General features: G+C 38.5%; 1 protein-coding gene across 4 annotated transcripts in view; it reads left to right on the top strand.

Annotated features, from left to right (window-relative positions):
* Positions 1–24705, top strand: part of KCNAB1 (potassium voltage-gated channel subfamily A regulatory beta subunit 1) — a 379428-nt gene that overhangs the window by 327927 nt on the left and 26796 nt on the right. For all 4 annotated transcript variants that reach the window (XM_073232182.1, XM_036997860.2, XM_036997862.2 and 1 more), the window contains exon 8: positions 2459–2545. In XM_073232182.1, coding sequence (XP_073088283.1) covers positions 2459–2545 — 87 coding nt within the window. The remainder of the gene's footprint in view (positions 1–2458; positions 2546–24705) is intronic.

The raw sequence follows: 24705 nt of genomic DNA, 5'->3' as shown, positions 1-24705 counted from the left end.
TAAGAAGAGAACAAATCCTACCATTTGCAACAACATAGATGGAGCTAGATGGTATTATGCTCAGTGAAATAAGCCAGGCAGAGAAAGACAAGTACCAGATGATTTCACTCATCTGTGGAGCATAAGAACAAAGCAAAAACTGAAGGAACAAAACAGCAGCAGACTCACAGAATCCAAGAATAGACTAACAGTTACCAAAGTGAAAGGGACTGGGAAGGGTCGGTGAGAAGGAGGGATGAGGGGATTAAGGGGCATTACTCTTAGCACACATAAATGGCAGGGGGGTGGTGCACAGGGTAGGCAGCATAGCACACAGAAGATACGTAGTGACTCTGTAGCATCTTACTATGTTAATGGACAGTGACTATAATGGGGTATGTGGTGGGGACTTGATAATGGGGAGAATCTAGTAACCACATGTTGCTCGTGTATTTGTATATTAATGATACCAAAATAAAAAATATATATATGGTGTCCATGCATCTTTATACCCCAGAACCTGACACAGTTTCAGGATCAAATTAGATCTCAGTACATGCTTACGGATTGGAAGGGTAAATGAGTGAATCAGTCATGACCGATCACACAGCGTTACAAGGCCGAGTTAGTCATAGCATCTTTTCTAGTTACTCTCAGTCCACACTGAGCTGTTTAAAGGAGAGACATAGGAAAAGTGCCATCATCAGAAAGGAGGGCACTTGTTTCCAGTGCCAGGCATGGGCCAGAACTGTCACTAAATGCCTCCCTCCAAAACCAGGAGGTCCAGTGAAAATCTTTGGCATTGAGTCTTTGGCACTTCTCATTCTGAATCTTTCCAGATGTGAGCACCACTGCTATATTATCAGGTTTCTATAGACTACTGCATTTACAAAGTGTTTGAAAACTACTTTCCAGAGTAGCAATTTTGAAGGTAGTAAGGATTGTTATCTGCACTGCAGATTAGAGAAATGAGTCACAATAAGTCAAATAACCCAGGTGGGATGGGATCATGCAGTATGCTGCAGTACAGATTTCCAACCTTCCAAACCCTGGGATACCGTTACCTGTTCGCTTGCTTATCCTGTTCTTCCCTTCCCTCCTCCATACATGCCCTTCCCTTCCGTCCTCCATACATGCTCATATTCTAGTGCTTTTTAAGGCAAATTTAACTTCAAGTTGCCCCTTGATATAGCTGGTAATAGCCAGGCCTAAAAGTCCCCACAGTTCTTTAAAAGCAGGGATTAGACCTTATAACACCTGTCCACTTCTTCATAAGAGCTTCTTTTGACAAGATACCATCACAAATATTCCTTTCTCAAGTGGATGAAAAGTAATTCCAGAACTATATTCAAGCTCTCCATTTCTCTGTCAGAAAAGTAGTTGTGGCTAGCCAATAAACCAGGTTGAAAAATCAAATTTAAATGTGCCAAGTATAAATTTATAAGAGCCTCATTTAACATGCAATTAACTTTATGCCTATAATAAAAAGAGAAAATCCTCTGGTCTTCCTGAGGTATTAAATAGGGTGATAAGGAAATGCTGTGCCTCATAAAAATAAGATAAAATGATTCTTGAACACTGTCATCTTTTGCTTGCATAATATTCTATACAATACATACTATTTCAGGGAAGTATTAATTTTACTGAAATTAAAGAATTTTTTCTGAGTACTCATAGGAATTTGAGTTAGACTAGGGCTGAATGGCTAGGGCTGAAACATAGAATATTGGTTCCAGATTGTTTTTTTAAAGCTCTCGCTCTTATATTACCTGTGAAATCTTTATAGCTTCAAGTGTCTTTGCAACTCTCCTTAAATAAAATATAAGAGTAATAAGGAAAAAGAAAGAAAAGTGCTTTCCTGAAAAAACAATAGGGAATAATAGAAATGGTAGAGCTCAACAATGAAGTACTTAAGGTTCTTTGAACTTTGTTTCAATTAATACAATGTCAAGCAGAGCCTTCATTTGCCAACCTTTTTATTCCAATTAAGACCTATGTATACATTAAGATAGGGTTGGCAGTCACTTAAGAATTGTGATTTATACCATTTTAATGTCTGTGATGTGCAATATATATATTCCCATCTCCATATAAGCCCACTAAGTAATGCTAAACCTAACATTAATTTGCATTTTCAAGAAGTAAATTAAACTCTTAGGCTCCTTTTTATTCTAAATTTTTCAAGAAGTAAGTTAAACTCTTAGGCTGCTTTTTATTCTACATTTTATTTCTGGGTACTGCCACATCTGAGTCATGTATTTTCCAGTGGGATAAGAGTATTAGTATCATTGAGAAAATTCTAAGACTTATTTCTGGGGACAAAGTCAGCTTTTGAAATATTTTTTTAAAGTTCCTAGGGAGCAATTAACACATTATTATAGTCAACGTCTTTTTGAAACGAATCCAATGCTTTCTTTTTTAAGTAAATTCTTGAAGGAAACCAAAGGTCAACTATTTCTAATATTTGGATTGTTCTCAGGACTGAAGGGCTCCCTCCAGAGGCTGCAGCTCGAGTATGTGGATGTGGTCTTTGCAAATCGACCGGACAGTAACACCCCCATGGAAGGTGAGTGAAGAAACTTAATAAAAGCCTCTCCAGTTATTGATTCTAGCTCAGCAACCTATTCCACTCTCAATAGGAAATGAAACATATTCAGACTGATTTCACTGAATATGAAAAATAAAAACCTTTCCAGTTGATGTCTGTCAGCCTCAGTATTTACCCTCAAAGCCAAAGCTGTGTACCCTGCATCTTATCAGTCAAGCAGGTGCAGGCATTGGGAGTCCTTGCAAGGGGAAGGTGCTCACTTTCTCAAGGTTTATTTCACTTCTGTGATTTCATCAAGTAAAACAATAAAATTAATTGGAAGGGGAGTTTATAATCCAGCCACATTATTTTGAAGTAGGTCCCCCCAGGGTCTTCCTATTTTATAATGACTCTAGGTCTGATTAGTTTCCAGTCTGTGATAACAGTGCTAAGTGGTACCACTAGACAGAGGTTTTTCAGGAGCCAGTATTTCAAAATAAGACTCTGCTGCAATTTTGGTTTCGATTCTCAAGGATCTGCAGCATTTCTCTTTCTGTTACAACTGTTTCAAGACAATGGTTTAAGCATCTCCCTGTGGATGTTTTCAGAACATTCCCCAAACCAGATTTTCTTCAATTTACATCTACTTATGAAACCTGCCTAGGATGACTGAGAAAGAAGATGGTCTGGGAGGACAAATTAAAGAGAATGTTCTAATTAGTTGAGGTTTACAGTCATAGGAATTACCACTTACCTGAGGTGAATAAGAACAAAGATATTCGGGGGAAAGAGGAAAACAAGAATTTTGTAGTCATTTGAGGTTTATGATATGACATGGATTTACAAATTTTCAAAGGATTATAAAAGAGTAATTGGCATTAAATTACCCTGAAAGTAAATATGTCCTTGATGATTCAAAGGTAGTTCAAGATCTTATACCAAATCAGGTTCTATAAAGGTTTATTTTTAGTATAGGGTCATAGAACTTATACATGGTTGAAGTACAAATGAATTTTTCTGTAGAAAAATTAGTATAGGGTCATAGAACTTACACATGATTGGAGTACATTCTGAATTTCTTTGCATTTCTGACCAAAAAAAAAATAGTAATGGAAATTATTTTCCTTGCCATTTATCTCTTTCTCAACTACAGAGACATGTTAAAAATATATTTATATTTTGAACTCTCTGCTAGAGTTTTCCACTTCCTTGATTCTGAGTAAATTAGTAGTTTATTATAAAGCAATATCAGTGTTGGAAATTCATAATAAGAAATTATTCATGGAACCGACATAAAAATGTAAATTTTTATCAAAACAAAGAATAGGTATTTGAGAAAACAAATCATAAACACTCTATTAGTATAAGAAGTGTTTATTGCAAGGATAATATATCAAACTATGCTTAATGGCACATTAAAGTGGAACACTAAAGCTACCCAGTGAGTTAAATAAATGCCATTTAGTAGGGGCTGTGAAAGACTGAAATTGCTTCCCATTTTAAGGGTCCAGTGACTACTTTCCTCTTTGGAAAAGTGTCCTTTGCAGTTTATACCATGTGCAGTATAGAAGAGCATCTGGGGTTTTTCAGTCTTTTTTTTTATTTGGCCCATTTTGCCCATCCTAGTCCTATTTTTAATTTTAGGGATGTAAGGTAGGAGTCTCTCAAACAGAAAAGATTACAATTTGTGTTATATGCCTATAGAAGGAGGAAATTCTCAATTAGGAGCCAAACTCTGTGATTATAAGATGATGTTGTCTGTGGTATGAACACTTATTATGTGTTGAAATGTATTAGAAGGCAGATACAAACGGTTAAAAAAAATAGGTTTGTACTCAATACAATTTTTAACTGCAGTATTGTCCAGCCTCTGCTGGAATCAAGAACATTTACATATTCTCCAGGTTTCTTAGAGAAAATTCCACAAAGCGGAATAGGAAGTTACTTTACATGAGTCATTGTCCAAGTTCAGAGGTCTAATGAAGGGTGTCGGACAATACATATTTGCACTAGTTGATAAGGTCAAGGAACATGGCATTTTGTAGCTCTTCAGCAATCAGCCACCTTATGTGACAACAGCCTGTTCTCCCCCATGCCTCACCAAGGGGAGAGCCACTCATGGCTGTCCGTCAGGCTCTGAGCTTATTCCTCTGGGAGGATTTAGCTGGGACTTACCATAGACAATTCCTCACATAGGACTTCTTCCAGATTGAAATAGCTTTCCTGGGATTTTCCCTAGCTTTCAGAAAATGTGTACCTTCAAATTTAGCAGACTCATTTGTTCCAGGTAGCCCCAATGGACATGACAGTTTGATACTAGTCTCTGGAAGTTCATTCTCTCCATTTAGTCTTTTTTACTTTACTGTAACAGAGGAAAGCCCTGATCAGGGCAATAGAGGGAAGAAGAGATAAGAAAGAAGAAAATTAGAACTAGACAGGCATTGCCAGCTGGCCGTGGATGCATTTTCTCCTCTAGAAGTGGGAAAAAATGGTGTCCAAACTATTTCTGGATTCCATGTTGCTAGTAATATTCATTTTTGCAATGATTTTGTAAATCATATGTGTGCGTATGTAAGTGAAAGTTGTACCTGTACAATAGGGACTACCTTAGGAGAGCTGTTAATGTTTTCAAAAACAATACAGAAAGCAAATGTTAAACATAAGCAAAATCACCCCTGAGAACCCTACTATAATTCTTTGTTAAGCATATTACTCTATAGCCTTTAACTAATTATTCAGTTTCTTCTCCAAATACAGTAACCAAACCATTACAAGGTACTTGTCCAGCCTCATTTTTTTTTCTTTTTGGTAATGGCTGGAAAATCCTTAATATCAGTCCCATACTTCTATTATTTAAGCAACTTGCATTGGCACTTCTAGGCTCCATTGCCTCCATTTCTAATATAAGCAATGCTGCGGTGCTTCCAAGTGCACATTGCTGAATTTCCATATATTAAATCTACATACTTTGGCACTGCATGGTATGCACATGTGAGCATAGCTCCTAGTAGACTCTTACCATCTATCGATCATCTTTATTGGCTTCAATCATTTCTCCTTTCAACTCCATGGAGTCACAGCACACACTAACTTGTAATTTTGCTGAGGCACCTATTTAACCCCCGGGGACCTAATGAGAGCACCCAGTCCAGCTTTCTGAGACACATTTTAAACAAGTTTGATTTAAATTTATTACAATGCTAACCTCATTCATTTGGTTTGCACCATGTAAGGATGTTAATTGGGAACATTTCTAAAATAAACCACAATGAGTTGTGTCTAGTTTCTACATATCACGAAGCAACCAACAGAGCCAGGAAAAGATGATCAGTAGCATCTTCTTCATAACAGGTTGACATCATATATCCAATTAGTTGTTGCCTTCCCTTTGTCCTTAGAAAACCAATAGACAAAATGTGAGTCCTCACAAAAGAATGGCTGGAAATTCTAAACATGCAATTAGTGGGGAAAGGGATGAGACACTTTGTTTGCAACCTGTAATCCCATGGAATTCAGTGAGATATTTTACAGCTATAGGAAGATGATGAGAGAGGGGGAGCTTGTGTACTTTTTCCTCTGTCCTTCTTGTTTATTTTTTCTGGCTCACCTAGTAGTAAGTCATTTTTCTTTCACGGCATCTGCCATGCCATCTGTCTCTGCTACAATATCTGGCATTGATGGCATGTTTTTCAATTCTAGAAAAATCAACCCCGTATCCCATTTCTTCTTTCTTATGCTGCTGTGTGTTCTTCCCAGTAGAGTCATTGATGGGTCCTTGTGCTCCTGATACTCATATTTTTAATTCTGTCATTTTCATAAATCCCCAATGTGTATTCAAAGTCTTCTTTTGAGCTCCTTAGACAAGAGAAAACTCATTCAAAACTGACTCATGCTGGACAGAGATAGACACAGAGCATTTTTGTGCCTAAGGACCTGCACTAGGAGGGTACTTTTTTGTTTGTTATGTATTGTTTGTTTCTGTTTTTCCCAAGGGCCAGGCTAATTTCTCCATCTATATTTTTCTCATTGCTCCAGGAGGAACTGATTGAGCATAACTGTGGGCATGCAAAGAGGCTATAAACCATGTAACACTTGTGAATAACAGAAAAAAAAGGGACCTATTTTAGTTTATATAGCTTTTTTAAAAGGAAAGAAGTCCACTTATTTGTTGATCTGAGAATTGAGTTTCTAACTTTGATTTAGAGCCTTTTGCCAAAGCTTGTTAATTTCACGAATTCCCTGAGTTATTTAATATTATTTTCAACTTAATTACAGTTCAGAGTATTTATTTTCTTGCTAGCAGGTCAAGGCAAACATAAAACAACCCAGATGTCTTGCTTCAAATAAAAAAGACAACATCAAGTTAGCTTCACTTAATTCCCATAATATCATTATGTCAGAGAGCCTATTCCATGAGTATTTACTACTTCTTTCTAAGCCATCTTTTTTAGTCACCATATGCAAGCAGAAATACATGGATATTCAGGAATCCAGGATATCCAAGGAAATACCAGAGAGCAGCAAAGATTGCAGCATCCCCAATTTTCTACATTTTTTCAATTCCAGAAATACTGAACCTAGATATTTAGCATCCAAAGTAAAGTTTTCAGAACAAAAGCTTAAATGACCTAAAACCTAGCAATATCATCTAATCACAATGGTTCATCTCTTCTGCCTTTATGTTTTATCTTCTCTGAAAGACACTCTCAATCTTTCCCAAAAACATAATAATAGCAGGAAGAAGCCTTCTGCAAATAGTCTACAACAGCATTGTCCAATAAAAATGTTATGCAAGCCATATATGTATTTGAATTTCCTATAAGCTACATTAAAAAGGTACAAAGAAATAGGTGATTAACTGTGAAGATTTTCTTTCAATTTAATTCAATATATAAAATATAAAGATTATATTTCCATTTAACCCAACATATTAAAAGCAATCATTTTAACATGTAATCAATAAAAAATTATTGAGACATTTTACATTGTGTTGTTTTCATACTGAGTCTTTGAAAGCTGTTGTGTATTTCACACTTTCAGCATATCTTAATTGCACCAGCACATTTCAAGTACTCAATAGCCACATGCAGCAAATGGCTACTGGATTTAACCAAACAGATCTATGAACTCTATTTTCAGTTCAGCAGAGCAGCAGACACATAGTAGATGCTCAAAAAGTATTTATTGGGTGGCTGGATGAATTGGTGATTGGATGAACGAGTGAACAAATGTTTGAGCAACTGAAAGAATAAAGTTTAATAGATCCAACTTAGGTTTTCTCTATTTGAAAACCTATTTTGGTTTCCCAACATATGTGAACATTCTTGTATCTGATCTGACTAACAAGTTTCAGAGTGATGTTTAGAAGGGCAGGTTGCTGGATACTCTTTCATCCCATTTCTCTTCATTTGCAACAATGGCACCATCCAGATACCAGATCTTCCTCCAGAAATCTGTCTGATACCTACAGGGGCAGAAATAAATGGAGGGATGGATGATTGTTGGACAGTTCAATTGCCCCTGAGAATTACTGTATGAAATTTAAATTATCTAACGCATTTCATTTATGCTGCTGACTAGGATGCTCCTGAGATCCTCTGGTGTCCATCGGATCAATTTAACCTCCTGGCTAAAAAGCTGGGGCAGCTCAGTTTTCAAGAAATTAATTTGGAGAAAATGATTTTTATATCCAAGAAGATGAGCCAAACCCTACCAAGCCTGTGGCCAAAGAAATTGTGTTCCAATTTTACTAAATCAGTTTCATTTTTATTTTAACTGTGTATTCACCAAAAATTGCAATACTTTAGACCTCTTCAGCTGATGTTTCACCCTTTACAGAACAACAAGCCATGTCATAAAGGAGAACTTCATTTCACCCATTCTAAGGAACAATGTTGGGGGATGGCTGGGCTCACTCTGGGTTCTGTCAGTCTCTGGTATGGCTTTTTAGAAAAACTCATACTTCTATTCATTTCAGGTCTCCTTCTCATGGGGACAGTATTTCTGCAAAATGGACTGGGGGTAATTAGGTAGACACAACTTCAAATCTTGGCTCTGTTACTCATTAGGCTGTATACCTAGGGCAAGTTAGTATTGCCACTAAGGCTCAGAATCCTAACCAGAAACTGGAGGTAACAGTAAAGTGACTTCTGAACAAGCCAACATGTAGGTACAGCCCCTCACAGTAGGGGGAAGCAAACATAATGCCCTTTGTAATGTGTGCACTATAAAACTTCCCTTTCTCTGGACCTCTTCATGGAGGTGGCCATAGGAGATGTCCAAGGCTCTGAAATTACAGTGTGTTAAAAATCACATGAAGGTGGCCGGGCTGCAGTGTCAACCAGGGTCTGTGGTGAGACCATGTAGGTACAGAGTAGGCAGTGGAATTTTCTTCTAGCTCATTTTTTCTCCTTGGAATTTTGTTCTGAAATCTTCCACGTCCTTTACAACTAAAATAATTATAGATTTTTCCAGGCTTAATCTGTTCAGCTAAAGGCAATTTTGAATCTGTAATTTTATTTTCAAAAGTGTATCTAGAAAATATTCAGTAATAGGAATTGCTCTTTCTTTCAGTGACTATTCATTGAACATCTACTATGTGCCAAGAGCTTTTTTTGTCACTGGGATAGCAGAGGTTAATAAATCAGTTGGGGGTGGGTAGACAGACAATAAGTTAGTATGATAATTTAGTTACATTAAATGGTAATAGTAGTATGGAAATAAAAAGGGACATGGGAAGTATGAGGGGTAGATTTTAGAGATGGTTGGTGTCCCAAGAAGAGCTAAGTGAGAGGATATGGGAGGAATAGCTTGGCCTTCCCCAAAATAAGAAGGGCATGACTTTGGAGTCAAACAGACCCTAAATCAAATCATCTCCCTGTTTCTTACTAGCTGTGTAATCTTAAGCAAGTTATTTAACTTCTTTTATCCTTAGTTTCCTTATCTGTAAAATGCAAGTAATAATATCTTCTCTATAAGGTTGTTATGAGGGTTATTTGAAGTAATATATACAAAATAACTAAAATGTTGCTTAGTATTTATTGGGTAGATGGATGGATGATGGGATGAATGAGTGAACAAGTGTTTGAGTGATTGGAAGAATGCTCTAAAGTTAAATAGATCCAACTTCAGTAACCAACTACCTGAATCTCAGGGGATATAGTATGACCTATTCACTGTCTCTGCCACAATGGCCTCCTCCATCATGGCATGGTTATAATGGTCAGAGTTAAGGTTTGAGCAAGGAAGCTCAGCAAATAAAAGGTGCCTGGGTCAATGGTGCACTTGCTCTATTGGAAAAACTCAGGGACAAATTCACTGGCCATTAGCTGTAGCTTACCAGTTAGCCTGATGCACAGCTATGGACTCTGCATTTCTTGTGCAGAGGATTTTTGAGGACAGAATAGCATCACCAATACATGCCTGATTTAAGACTTCAACTGAGTCCTCATGTATTCCATCACTTAATGTGTCTTGACTGTTGTCGTATGCATATGGATTCATTGTGAATATCACACGTTTCCATACTCCCCTCTCTATGCTCAGCGCATACATTTTCTATTTTGTGAAAGTGGCTACTGTGACACAGGGTTACCAATGCACTCAGTCTTACCATACATACCGTGTGAATTCTGCCTACTTGTTTCTCTCTACCCAGTTTCACTTAACCTCCTTATTTTGTTTGTTTCTCTAACTTTAGCATAACTGAATTAATCTTGAGTAGCACAACAAAGCACACTACAGGGTTCACAACTCTTAGGTGTTAACAAGCTATTTCAGATTGGCAGTCTTCTAGAGCTACTGAAAATTTCCCCAGTGTTAACAGAGACCCCCAAAGTTCTAAGTGTGTCTCGCTCTGATATGCGTCCATCAGGAACAGAGAGCCCTAGTTAACAAGGTGTCTTTTTCCAACTGGATTCCATAGAGAGAAGCTTTATAAAAACTAGCTCTACTAGAGCATACTGAGTAATTAAGATTGCTAAAGCTGCAGAAAATAATGTGACAAGATGGCTTTAAAGCAAACTATCCTCTAATAACAACTTGCAGTCATCTGGTGCTGTTTGCGTCTCTGGAAGTGAAAGATGCCCAGCCTCATTCCATAAAAGTCCAGTTGAAAGACAGGGTCCTAGGGAAGAATATGCTTATATTCCATGCCATTTAGCTGTCTACTCTATTCTCTCCCCATTTTCTTTCCTTTCTTCACATCTTCAGTCCACAGTGAAGGCAGATGAGACACAGCCCCAGTCATCAGTAAGATACAAAAGGAACAAAAACATGGCCACGTGTCTGGGGCCTATTGTACCTCCTTGCCATAAATCTATGGCCCTCAACAAGCTCAGAAAGGGCGTTTTTGTTTTTTTTTTTACCTCAAGTTGATTTTAGAAAAAGAGAGAAGGAACGGAGACAGCTTCTGCTCAACCCAGCTGTCAGGTGGAAACAGGCTGCTTAGTATTCCGGGGCTGTGGGTTTGTGACTCATGTGAACTTCCTTCCCTGTGAATTGTCATCTCCCTGAAAGACAGCTGGAGTTGTGACAAGATTTCCCTCCGTATTCTGAGGGGATGTCTATCCAGTCTCTGGGGAATTTATGTCTATGAGTTGCTCATTGTGCCAAAGTGATCCGCAAGGACATGAGACCTGGAGACACACGTGCTCCTGCTCTCTGGCCCGACAGGTGGGGCTGCGGCTGTCGGCACCCCTCGCTCAGGGTTTACCAGCAGGCCCGTGCAAGGGACTGTGCAGAGCCACCTGCGGCGTTACTGAGGTAGGATTTTCAGACTGAGATAAACAACATCCGTAAGTCTCTCTCCTACTTTCCGTAAAAACTGAAGTAATGAGAGAGTCAATGGCTTTGTTAAAGCCCTCCTGGATGTTTAATGTGTGTAGTGAAAAAAGAGGGGACCTGCAATCAGAGAATGAGGGCACTAGTCTCAGGTGTGTGAACTCGGCTGAGCTGCTCAGCTTTGTGCCTCTCAGTGTTTCATTTGGAAAATGGGAAGAATGAAAACATTACTAAGATGGTTGTAAAGATAACATGAGAAAATATAATGGAAATGTTTTATAAATTGTGGTACAAATATTTCAAGGTTGCTATTGCTGTTACATGTTTACCATTTTAGGAATATATATGCATAATAAGATGTAATAATTGAAGTTAAAATCAGGTACTAAGACACAGTGGAAATGAAATTTCAAAGAGAGTTACCAAATCTCCATCTGTATACTTGCAAAGAAAATGGACAAAGGCTGATTCCATGTCTCTTTCTTCCCCCAACATTTGATTTTTAAATTAAAACCTACAGATAAGTTGAACAAAATAAACATCCAATACTTTTCACCTAGATTTACCAAATTGTGCTGTATTTTGCCTCTGTTTTGACCTCTCTTGCTCTCTCCCACCATGACATTTCACCCATACTTTCTCCTGTTCTCCTGAGAAAAAGGCTTTCTTGTATATAACCATGGCACAATCATCACATTTTAACACACAACTTTAACATTGATCCACCGCTTTTATCTAATATAAAAGCCATGTTCAGATTTCCTAAAATGTCCTTTATATGATTTAGTTGTTTTTTGTTTGAGAGGGAAGTAGGTCTGCATTTAATTAAAAATACCACATTGCATTTAATATCATGGTTTTTTTCATCTCTTTTAGTCTAAAATGGTTCCTTCACATTTTTTTCTCTTTAATAACATTGACATTTAAAAAAACTCCAAGCTACTTGTTTTGGACAACGTCTCTCAGTCTGGATTTGACTCAGTGTTTTCTCATGATTAGATTAAACTTAAGCATTTTTGGTAAGAAGACTACATGGGTGATGCTGAGTCCTTCTCAGTGTGTCCCTCCAAGGGACCAGGAGGGTCGCTGTGTCCTATTATTGGTCATATTCAGGTTGATCACTCCGTTAAGATGATGTCTGCCAGCTTTCTCCACCAGGATGGTACCTTTTTGACTTGGTAATTAAAAAATAACCTGGGGTGTGAGTCTTTGAAGCCACATGACTAGCCATGTGACAGTCCCCCATGACTTGTTTTTAGTATCCACCAGATCCCTGCCTGCATCAGTTGCTACAACAGTTCTCCATGTGCAAGTGGGCATTCTTCTGTAACATGAGTTTTCCTTTCTCCTCCCCAAATTGCAGCACCTCACTTCAAGATTGTAGAGGTTAAGAGAGAAGAGGAGTGGGAAGGATCTAATGAGAAGGGCCTGTCTGGAGGAAACTGTGCTGTGGGGCACCATCCCCAGCATGGTGAGAGGGCTGCCCCTTCACCCTCATTGGGGGTAGGGAGCTGTGAGGCTGCTCAGATTGTTTAAAGCATGACCCCCATTGTTGGGGAATATAGTGGCTGGGAGCTGACTCATGTCTGGCAAATCCAGGGGTGCAGAAGTGGTCTGGATCTCTACTTTAGTGGTACAGCCTGGACAATGTACAGAAGGGGCATTTGTGAATCTTTCCTGTGTGAGATCATCTTAGGTCTTGTCCTCTAGGAGGACAGCCTCCTGGAGGCAGGGGCTGGAGCTGAACACCCAGAGCCAGTAGGGCCCAGAGGAGAAGCGGGAAGTAAAGAAGGAGAAAAACTAGTCCTGCTGCCTCTCACAATGCCCTCCTGCAGGCTCTGGTCTAAGCTGGTCCCAACTACAAAAGGGGAAAGAATTTGAGTTTGGAGTTTTGTTTGAGATTGATGGACATTGCATTCATGATTTAAAATGATGTCAGGACTATCCAGTACCCAAAACTGGGCAGAAAAAACTATGGCACCAGCCTCAGTTTTCTTTAGGGCCAATGGACATGTGTTCCCACTAAATATAAGAGGCCTATGGGAGATTTAAAAAATAATAAAACTGTTATGATTACATTATCATGAGTTTCATTTGTCCCACATACTAATTGCATATATTTAAATACTGTATATTAAATGTATCTGACTTAAATTACATATAAAGATTAACTCTTCCATTCATTTCAGTAAACAAATTTGTTTAATTTATAAGAACGTGATTGGGTCCAATATAATTGGAAGTTTGGGAAAACTTTGTGTGCTTAAATTCAAGTCTCCACGAATTATAAAATAAGGCACTTGGTCACCTGTATGAAGTGTATACATTATACACAGACATCCTTCCTACCCCACTACTCCTCTGCCCCACAAACCCTCCCCAGTAATCAGACTTTTGGAAGTATCACTTCTACTTGGGGGAGGAACTGTTTGTCAATGTTCAAATTTGGGAAGAGATTATAAGCCACAAAACCTCAACCTCTGCAGTTTGGAATTTATTCATCCTTTCTATATGTATCCCTGTGTCAGGATTTGTTTATTTGTTTTAAATTCTGAAAGGTGAGCTTATGTGTGACTACTTTCAATGAACCAATCATACAAAATTAATAATTAAATGAGATATTTTTAGACAGCTTTTGAAATCCTAGTACAGTCAACCCAGAATTTACTCATACAAGAAAATATGGGTTTTGTTGTTGTTGTTTGTTTGTTTGTTTGTTATAAGGGCCAATGGATGGAAGGGATGGGTACAAGGAAGCAGTAGAAAAGGAGAAAAAGTTAATCAATATTTTCCTTCACTTGGAGAGAAAAGGAAAGTGTTATATCATTAGCATGGAATCTTGGATTATATTCAGTATGGAAATGAACTTAAGTACTACTTAGAAATGAGCATTTTTATCTAATAAAACAACAGGAAAAAACAAACAGACTTAAGAATTCACACAAAGCTGAACAGGAAGCAAAAAAGGGAGATATAGAGGCCAAAAAGAAAAAATTGGGGAGGATAAAAGGATGAAATTTTATTTCCCCCATACATTTCCCCTACTCCAGGCCAAACCTTGCAATCCCCTTTCTCAAAAACACCTATAGAATGCACTTTAAATGTCCTCTAATAGCATGCCGGGTGGCCCAGAGAAGAACATGGAACTGTAAAAATACCCAGATCTAAATTCATTTACTCATATTCCACTAGTATTTATTGAGTGCCTGCTATACATTAGGCATTCATCTCAGTGCATGAGGGATACAAGAGAACAAAATAGACTGAGATCCCTGCCCTTGTGGGACTCATTCAATCTACCTGGAGAGAGGAAATAAACAGTAAAACAAAAATAATAATAATCAACTGTATAAAATATTAGAAGATAGAAATATGGAAAAAAGAAAAAGTATAGAGGGTAACAAGGATGGGAATACTCAGGGTGTCAGCAGTGGTCACTGAGAAGGTAAGATTTGAGCAAAGAATTGAAGGAGGGAGGTAAGGATATGTTATTTCTGGCTCAAGAAACAGTGCAAAGGCCCTGACAGGGGGAGCAGCCTGTTGTGTCTCTAGAACGTCAGGGACACCCATGTGGCTACAAAGAATAAGGAAGGAAAGTGTAGAAGATGAGTTTAGAGGAATTACAAGGGTCAGATCTTTTGTGGCCCTCTGAATTTTGGACAAAGAAGAGGCATGATGTGGCTTACATTTCTAAAGGCTCCCTCTGGCTTGCAATTCAAATAAATTATAAAAGGACAAATATGGGAGCAGGAAGACTGCAAGAAATAATTGCAGTCATCTAGGTGAGAAATGATGGCTCAGAGGAGGGCATTAGATGTAGCAGTGTAAAAGTGGTTCTGTTTGGATTGATATTGGACAGAGAGCCAACAGATGTCCCTGATGGAGCAGCTTTGGGTGTTAACAGGAGGAAGGAGTGAAGAATGACTCCAGGGTTCCAGGCCTGAGTCACCAGAAGGGTGGAGCTGCCACCAGTTGATACAGGGAATCTCATGGATGGGGCTGGTTTGTGGGGGGAGATCAGGGGTCCAGGGTTAGTCATTCGTGAGTCTGAGATGCTCATCACACATCCAAGTGGAAATGTTGAGTAGGCAGTTGGACACTGAATCTAAAGCTCAGGATACAGGCCTGGGGTGGAGATGTATATTTGGGAATTGTCTGCATGCAAAAGGTATTTAAAGCATTGAGAACTGATACACAAGGAAATAAAATAGAAAGAAAAAAATAGGCAAAGAAAGAAAGGACCAGGGACTGAGCCCTGGAGCTCTCCAGTATTAGGAGGTTGGCAGGAAGAAGAAAAGAATACTGCACCCAAGAATCGGGTAAAGAAAACACATAAAGGAAGTAGAAGTGGCCAACTGTATCAAATGTTACTAATAAGTCAAGTAAGGTGAGCACTGCGAACGATCCATTAATGTTAACAGTGTGGCGATCGATCATCAGTGACCTTAACAAGAGTGGTTTTGGTGAAATAGGTGGTGGGTAAGGGAATGAAAGTCACCTAATCTCTGAGTTTCAGTTTTCTCATTTGGCAGACAGTGAGGAAGACTCTTGATTTAGGATGACAAAGTAAAATGTTTCTGCCCCTTTCTCTTAAAAAAACAAATCAATAAATAACATACAGGACAAGCGATAGAAATAGAAATTTCCTTTCTGATTATAGTAGCGGTTTTCAACTGGAAATCTGGACCAACATATATGAATGTGGAAAAGGGATGTAAATGACTTGGCAGAATGGAGGAAAAATGTATTGAAATTGCCTGCAGATGGACTCACAGACTCTAAGAAGGGACTACAGGTTACCAAAGGGGAGGGGTGTGGGAGGGCAGGTTGGGAGGGAGGGAGATGGGGATTGAGGGGTATTACATTCAGTACACATGGTGTGGGGGGGTCACGGGGAAGACAGTGTAGCACAGAGAGGGTAAACTATGAATCTGTGGCATCTTACTGCACTGATGGACAGTGACTGCATTGGGGTATGGGCGGGGACTTGATAATATGGGTAAATGTAGTAACCACATTGTTTTTTCATGTGAAACCTTCATAAGAGGGTATATCAATAATACCTTAATAAAAAAATTTTTTTTTAAAAGAAAAGAAATTGCCTGCAGATGAAAAGCAAGTCAATCTGTACCTCAACCTCTGAATGGTTAAGGTATTAGAGGCACTAATTTCACAGAAGATGGGGATGAGGCAGAAACTGAACAGTAGTTATTTAAAAATACTCTACGTAGCTGTTACAGCTCCAGTCCCCCAGTCTGCAGGCAGAGTCCTGCTTTTTCTTCCAATGAAAGAGACAAGAGGTACATTAACTGAAGAAATTAGTTGAGAGGATCTAGTCTGAGAGATACCACACACTAAGGAAGGTGAGGCCAGGCAGAAAACAAAAAGTATTAGATCAGATCTCTCCTCTCACTTACCTCCAGGTCACTAGCAACCAAGTTACACTTTCCCAGGCAGAAGATAATAGAATATTTCTCTGGAGAAAATGAACTATCCCAGGAAAAAAAAAACCTGACATTGTTATGGAAGAAAATCCCAATGGGAGACAGTGGAGATGCCCCTGATCGCTCCCACAGGGAACTGCACTATTTGATAAGCGCCACCCAAGGGCAACTTTTGTGCTTTTCTCTCAAACATGGACAAAAACCCAAGGATCACCTGATATTCAAAGAAAACCTCCAATTAAAAAGAAAAAGAGCTCAAGTAAATAAAACAGTTAATGCAGAGAAACAAAGTTTCAAAGAAATTATAATTAATATACTTGGTGAGATAAGAGAAGGTATTATATCAACGAAATGAGAACAGGATGAAGAGAGAGCAAGAACAACACAGAGCTAGAAAAAATCTTAGAGATTAAAAACTATAATGGCTAAAACACTTTAAGTCAGTGAATATGTTGTTGGAGATTAGAGTTGAGGAAATATTACAGAAGATTGAAAAAAAAAGGCAAGGCACAGACAATAGGAATGAAAAGATAAGAAAATTAAGGTTCTGTCCATAAAGTCCAACAGCTATTCAAATAAAAGATTTCTGGAGAGAGAACAGATAAAATGGAAGAGAGGTAGTTATTGAAAAAAACAGTACAAAAAATTTCCGTACTTGAAGAACCTGAGTCTCCAGACTGAAAGTGCCCATCCAGTACCCAGGACAATGAATGAATCAAGATCCACACAAAGGAAAATTATAGCAAAATTTTACAAATGAGAAGAAACAGAAAGCATACTAAAATAGTCCAGAGACTTAATAGAGTATACACCTGAAATATTAAGAATGAGGACTGTCCAGAGAGGTTCTCAACAGCAAAACTGAGAACCGGAACGCCATGGAGTGAGCCTTCAAAACTCTAAGGAAAATGATGGGGGGCAAACCACCAGCCAAGGGTGAGGAAATACTGACATTTTGACTGTCCTATCTCTCAACCACAATTCCTCAGAGGCTACTGGAAAATGTGCTCCAAAGAGAGGTGCCAGGATGACAGCCATGCAGCAGGCACAGAGGTTGCCGCATGAGGATGGTGGACTCTAGATGGGATGTCACTGGGGAGGGACCCAAAGGAACTGAGTTTCTTCCAGGCTTGACCATGTGGAAAACTGTATCGAGAGACAAAGTATGGGAAGATTTAGCTATAGCTCCAAATAAAACCAAGTTACTAAAGCGAACTACTAGTCAACTAAAGCAAAAATGAGAAGTTACAGAAGAAAAGAAATGTAATCGTTGTAAAGTCTTTGCTCCACCCTGACCACTAAGTACACAGTCATTACAATGAAAACACAGGGTATGAATTTACCCCCAAACTGAGATGTAAATATATTGAGAAGATAATGAGGATGGAAGTGCCTATGAGCAAGAACAAAAACCCTCACCTTACAGGAGGTCAATAGATAATGCCTAAAAAAGCTAGAGCAAAAGAGTAATGCATATGTATTTGAGAAATGTTAGAGATTAATACCAGAATAAACAGCTACATATGTTGGAAGTGGTTACCTCTGGGGTGCAGGCAAAGAGTCAGAGGACTGCTGCTTTTTCTTAGAAGCCTCTTAAACACTGACTTTTTAAACAGTGTGCATATCTTACTTGGACAAAGCTAAAGACTAAAACAATAACCACACACATACACACAAATCAGATAAAAATGCCAGTGGTATTAAGTTGTCAGTATGAACTATGATCTCATGGCTGTCAAAGTCCAGGCATAGCTTTGGAGTTTAGAAATACATAATCAACACTAATTTTCCTACCCTAGATTCCCCAGTCAGAAGCCAACCCTTCTCATCACATGCCAGCAGTGGCGACCCACCCACCATTTCCTAAGCAAGCCTTGAGGAGCCAGACTTCTTCCCTCCGTGGCCTCCAAAGCAGGCTGCGCCAGATAACCCACTGCAGGAAGACAAGAAAACATAACTGCTGTTTATTTTTTCTTACTATTTTTAAAGTTTCTATTTATTATGTGTATCTCATTTTTCTCTTTTTAAACTGCCCACTATTTTTTACATATTTATAAAAAATTAATTTTACATTTAAATCTGATACATTTTCAGACTTTAAAAAGTAGCAAAAATAGTAGAAAAGATTCCTATCTACCCCACTCAGATTCCCTCAACTGCTAACATCTTACATAACCATTGCACAATGCTCAAAATCTGGAAATGAACATTGACACAATAATATGATATAATCTACAGATCTTACTCATATTTCTCCAATTGTCCCATTAATACTCTTTTCTGGTCCTGATCCAACTCACGATCACAGGCTGCAGTTCATTTTCACATGTCTTTGGTCTCCTTTAGGCTAGATCCCTACCTTGGTCTTTCTTTGTCTTTCATAATTTTGACTTTAGAAGACTATAGAAGAAAATTAGCCAATTCTGTGGCAGAATGTTCCCCAGTTGGATTTTTTCCGATGTTTGCTAGTGATTAAATTCAGGTTAGGCATTTGGGGCAAGTGTCCCAGAGCAGTGATGTAGTGTCCTTTTTGGTGTACCATATCGGATGTTCATAACTTATATTTTTCCCATTACTGATGATGTTACCTTCAATCACATGGTTAAGGTGATGTCTACCAGGTTCCTCCACTGTAAAGCTACTATTTTCCCTTTAGTAGATATGATATATCTTTGAGGGAGATACCTTGAAACCATGCAAATATCTTGCTTCTCATCACCCTTTTGCCTATTTAATTTTAGTATTCCTTGGTGATTCTTACCTAAACAAGTACTGTGGGTTTTGCCAAATGGTGAATTTCTATTTCCATCATACTTTCTACATTATTTAGTTAGAAGTCTACTGTAGGGAAGAGCTTTGCCTTCTCCTCTGTTTATTTATTTATTCACTCATTGAACAACTATTCAATTAGTTAATTAAATTATATCAGTATGAGCTCATAGATTCTGATTTTTTCCTATGACTTATCATTCATTACTATCATTTTGTTACTATGGTTATCCCCATATGTCCATTTGGAGCATCTTTGACATGTCTTCTGTGTCCTTTCGGCATGTCTCCATCTTTTTTTTTAAGGATTTTTGCTTCCCTATAGTAAGATATTCCAAGCTCACCCATGCTTCCCTAGCTCTGTGATCAGCCATTTCTCTAAGGAGCTCTGGTCCTTTTAATAGAGAACATTATTTTGAAGCCAAGATCTGAATGCCATTGTGTGTATATATATATAATAACATATTAGTTTGGTAGTACAGGTACTTTTTTATATATTAACCAATACACTTTTCTTTTAATTGTTGGGAGCATAAACATTTTGAAAGTGCAGCTCTTTGCTTCCTTAGTGTGGAATGTCCCTAGGAAGCCATCTTGATCCCTGTAGTTGGGTGTAAGGACCCCTCCTTTTCCACCTGTACAGAAAATGGTTGCTGTTGGTTCCCAAAGGAGTTGTGCAGTTAGCACAACCTGTCAAGCTCTGTCAGGGCCTCCCGGCCCACTCTGCTGGGTACAAGTCTGCTAACTGCTAAAATGCTGACATGTTCTCTGTGGTTAAGAGCAGACGAGAGCCAGACTGCTCCATTTCAAATCCTAGTTCCAGCACTTACTAGCTGGGTAACCTTGAGCGATTTACTCACCTTCCTTTTGCCTTGATTTCCTCACATGGCAAATAAGAAGAATAATAACAGATCTATTCTATAAAATTATGAGGATTAAGTGAGTTAATTAATGTACAATGTTTACAACAAGGCCAGGTGCACTGTAAGTGCTAAATTAGTATTGACCATTATTATGAAATATTCCGTAAGAATAGGAGAGCCTTATATTGATGTGAGGGAGCCTATAAAATGTGGCGTGCGTACATGTAAAAATTCAGGATACCAGAGTTTAGGGCAGACTAAGTTCTGTGTCTAATTAGAGACCAATTCCCCAGAGGGACAATTGATTACACCCTTTTAGTCACTCACAACCAGGCATGTGTTTCCCCTGAAGCACATGTTGTGTGTGGAAAATGTCAGGAAAGTTGACAAACTCTAGAGTAAATAAATATTAGACATTTTCCTTCCATGTCAGTTTTATACAAAGATTTGTAAAGAAAAATATTATTATTGTTTTAAAACAAGTGTCTTATTATGGTATGGAATAGGCATTCACATAACTTTTTTATATTAAGTATCACTGATATACACTCTTATGAAGGTTTCACATGAGCAGCATTGTGGATATTACATTGTGGATACTACATATTATCAAGTCCCCACCCATACCCCCATTGCAGTCACTGTCCATCAGTGTAGTAAGATGCCACAGAGTCCATACTTGTCTTCTCTGTGCTACACTGTCTTCCCCACGATCCCCCCACACCATGCGTGCCAATCATAATGCTTCTCAATCCCTTCTCCCTTCCTCCCCACCCACCCTCCCCCACCGCTCCCCTTTGGTAACCACTAGTCCCTTCTTGGAGTTTGTGAGTCTGCTGCTGTTTTGTTCCTTCAGCTTTGAGGGAAATCATTTGATGCTTGTCCTTCTCTGCCTGACTTATTTCACTGAGCAGAATACCATCTAGCTCCATCCATGCTGTTGCAAATGGTAGGATTTGTTATCTTCTCATGGCTGAATAATCCATTGTGTAAATGTACCACATCTTCTTTAACCATTCATCTACTGATGGACTTTAGGTTGCTTCTATGTCTTGGCTATTGTAAATAGTGCTATAATAAACATAGGGGTGCATATGTCTTTTTGAATCTGGGATCTTGTTTTCTTTGGGTAAATTCCTAGGAATGGAATTCTTGGGTCAAATGGTATTTCTATTTTTAGTTTTTTGAGGAAGCTCCATATTGCTTCCCACAACAGTTGAACTAATTTACATTCCCACCAGCAGTGCAGGAGGGTTCCCCTTTTTCTTCATCCTTGCCAGCATTTGTTGTTCATAGTCTTTTTGATGATGGCCATCCTAACTGGTGTGAGTTGATAACTCATTGTGGTTTAATTTGCATTTCCCTGATAATTAGCGATTTGGAGCATCTTTTCATGTGCCTGTTGGCCATTTGAATTTCTTCTTTAGAGAAGTGTCTATTCATATCCTCTGTTCATTTTTTAATCGGGTCATTTGCCTTTTGGGTGTTGAGCACATAAATGTTTTATGCTAAAGCCAAAACTACCTAATGGCATTTGCTATTGTGACCCACTTAGTGAATCATGTGGTAGGAACATTTAAGAAGCACTGTCTCATCATGAAGAACACTGATGAATTATTCCTTACAGAAGACTTTAATGGAGAAAATAAGGGAAAACAAACAGTCACCTATGGACACGAGGATGGAGAAACAGGAAGGAAAGCCCCAAAGAAAGAAGAGATTAAGGGTTCCAGATAAAAGCAGACAACCTGCAGAACAGTGAAACAAATAAAAGAAAAAAGGTCATGGGCATCCCAGGGCAGACCCATGGGGACAGGCCAGCCTCCTCCATAATGGCTCTTGCAGTGAAAGTGGCCTGGCCACTACTGGGCCTGCCTTACATTTTAACATACAGAGCTACCAGATGTCTTGTTTAAAACATGAACAGAGTTGGTATTTCCTTTTTACCAGGTAGCTTACTGTTGAAAAGCCAAGAAAATCATTCCACACCACAACATCAAGTTTAAAAGTTGCCTTTTGGTTAGTTACCAGATACTTGACCAGTACAGATAAGTTCTGCAGGCCAAATGCATTTGGAGCTGCCAGGGAGCGACAGCTGCCACAGGGGGAGAGGCTTTCATATCACTAAGATTGAGATAGCATCTCCCTCCCAGACATCTCCCATGACAGAACCAGGAAGAAAGGCCAGGTCTACACTTTCAGAAAAGCAGTAATGATTGCTTCCTGTTACAGTATGAAACTGGATTTGCCAGTAGAAAAATCTCATTAGGATAAATATTTTTTTACTCTTATCAATCCTCTGCCAAGCTGCTTGCTTTATTCTTTTATCCATGACAGAATTCCTTTTAAAATAAAGTTAAAAGCCTCTCCCAAGAAACAGATACACAGACAGTTGTATAAATAAAAAGCTCCAGACAGGATAATAGAATAAGAGGGTACATGTCAAGATTTCACATGTCAGTGTGACTAATGAGGATGACAGTCCACAATTTAAAAGATATGAAACTCAAGGCTTGAGTCAGATAGCTTACAGTGCAATGACAGGTGCTCCCAATTGTAAAAATAATTGTTCTACTTATAATGGATTTAGAAATATTAGAACCTATATAGAATGGGTGGGGCTTGCTAAACTTTATTTTTTACTATCTCAATGAACATTTAGAAAACTATTATTCTTTCATGAATGTTTTGCATAATACATTTCCTTTTGACATGCTCAAAGGCTTATTTCCTCCATTGATACAGATATTTACCTTCTGTGTACTTCCATGTACATGAAATGAGTAACTATGGATGAAGAAGAGAAAGAGAAAAAGATGTTTTAGGTTTTATTTTGTTTAAGTATGAGGTTGGTCAGTGGTTGGGGATGGTTTTAGAGGAAAAATGCAAACCTGGCTTCATCAAGTTTTTAAACTTTCCTGGCCTCAAATTTCCTCAAATATCAAATAAATGTACTGATACTACTTCTTAGGGCTGCATTTTCCTGTGGGTGATGATCCTGCCCCCAGACTGCCGACTGGCCAAGAGAAAGATCACTTCCTCTCCCCCTGCAGGTCCTGAGTTCCAATGTGGACTCTGGGTTGTGTTAAACCAGTCAACCCATTTTTCCCCTTGGCTCATGTGACCAAAGCAGCCAGTCAGCGTACATCTCATGAATCTTGAAATGTGGAGGCTAAAGGGGTGCTGCTGAGTGTGAACAAGGAATCCCATGGTCATAGATGCTACTGAGCAGGGCCCTAATGCCACCTGGGAAACCCACCTGGGGATAGGAAGTCAGAAGGGAGTTGGTCCTCAGTGATGTGTTAAAACAACCAGTTCTGAAGCATATATGACCTCTGCACTTTCAGTGACAAGAAGTCTTTTACAGTCAAAGGAGTTTCAATTGAGTTTTCAATGACGTGCTGTTAAAAAAAAAAAACCTAATTGATACACTTAGAAGTTAGATATTTCTTTATTTCTCAGGAAGAAAACCACAATCCAAAGCTCAATGTTCAAACAAAACCCATGTTCAAACTATAAAAATACCTTTTTTTAAAAAAGATTACCCGGGCTCTCTTGTCCCCTCCTAGCATGAGCCAGGAGCTCTATTCTCTCACTTTATTTCTAAATAAAAGCCTGTACCTTGCAAAAAAAAAAAAAAATTACCAGTAACACTGTCAGGAAAACACCAGGATGCTAACTTAGAGGACCAGTTTACTACACCCTGTGGATGGTGTAACTTTTAGCTTTATAGATGAAGATGTAAGTCAGGCATCTAGGAAATTTGAATAACCCTGGAACTTCAGTTCATGTAGAGTTATTTATTTAACCGTATTTATTTGTTGCCTTGCTCCTGACAAAATTTGAGACAATGAATTCATTTACTTTCATTCTGTTTTTAAATTAATTGGAATTCATTACACTGTTGACAAATCCTGTATAATTTGACACACGGGACTAGCTCATTGTGGATGCTACCTCCCTCTTATCAAGACAGAAATTTTCTCTTTAATTTTCACCATTTAGTATTAACCAAACATAGATATTACAAACTGATAGTTTGGAATCCCCAGGTGTTAGTAGAAAAGAGTGAGGACCATGTTTAGATAATTTTGAAGGAAGAGGTGTGATTTTTATGGTCCATATTCTATAAAATTATTGCTTGGAGAGTGTCAGCAGGCAGTAGTGAGCCCAGGTGAGAAGCTGGAAAGATTGGAGGTGGTGATAAGAAGATTACAGGGAAATAATGAGGCTAGAGTGTTACTGAAAAATAAGGAAACTGTCATTGCAGTAGGCAAGTTGCTTGGCCATTCTTATCCAAATGAAAAATGAGCAGTTGCTCTCTTGCTAGGATGAAAGAGCA

The sequence above is a fragment of the Manis javanica genome, chromosome 3 (assembly GCF_040802235.1).
Source record: "Manis javanica isolate MJ-LG chromosome 3, MJ_LKY, whole genome shotgun sequence".
NCBI classification, from domain to species: Eukaryota; Metazoa; Chordata; class Mammalia; order Pholidota; family Manidae; genus Manis; species Manis javanica.
The sequence above is the reverse complement of the archived record's forward strand: the minus strand, read 5'-3'. Positions and strand labels throughout refer to the sequence as shown.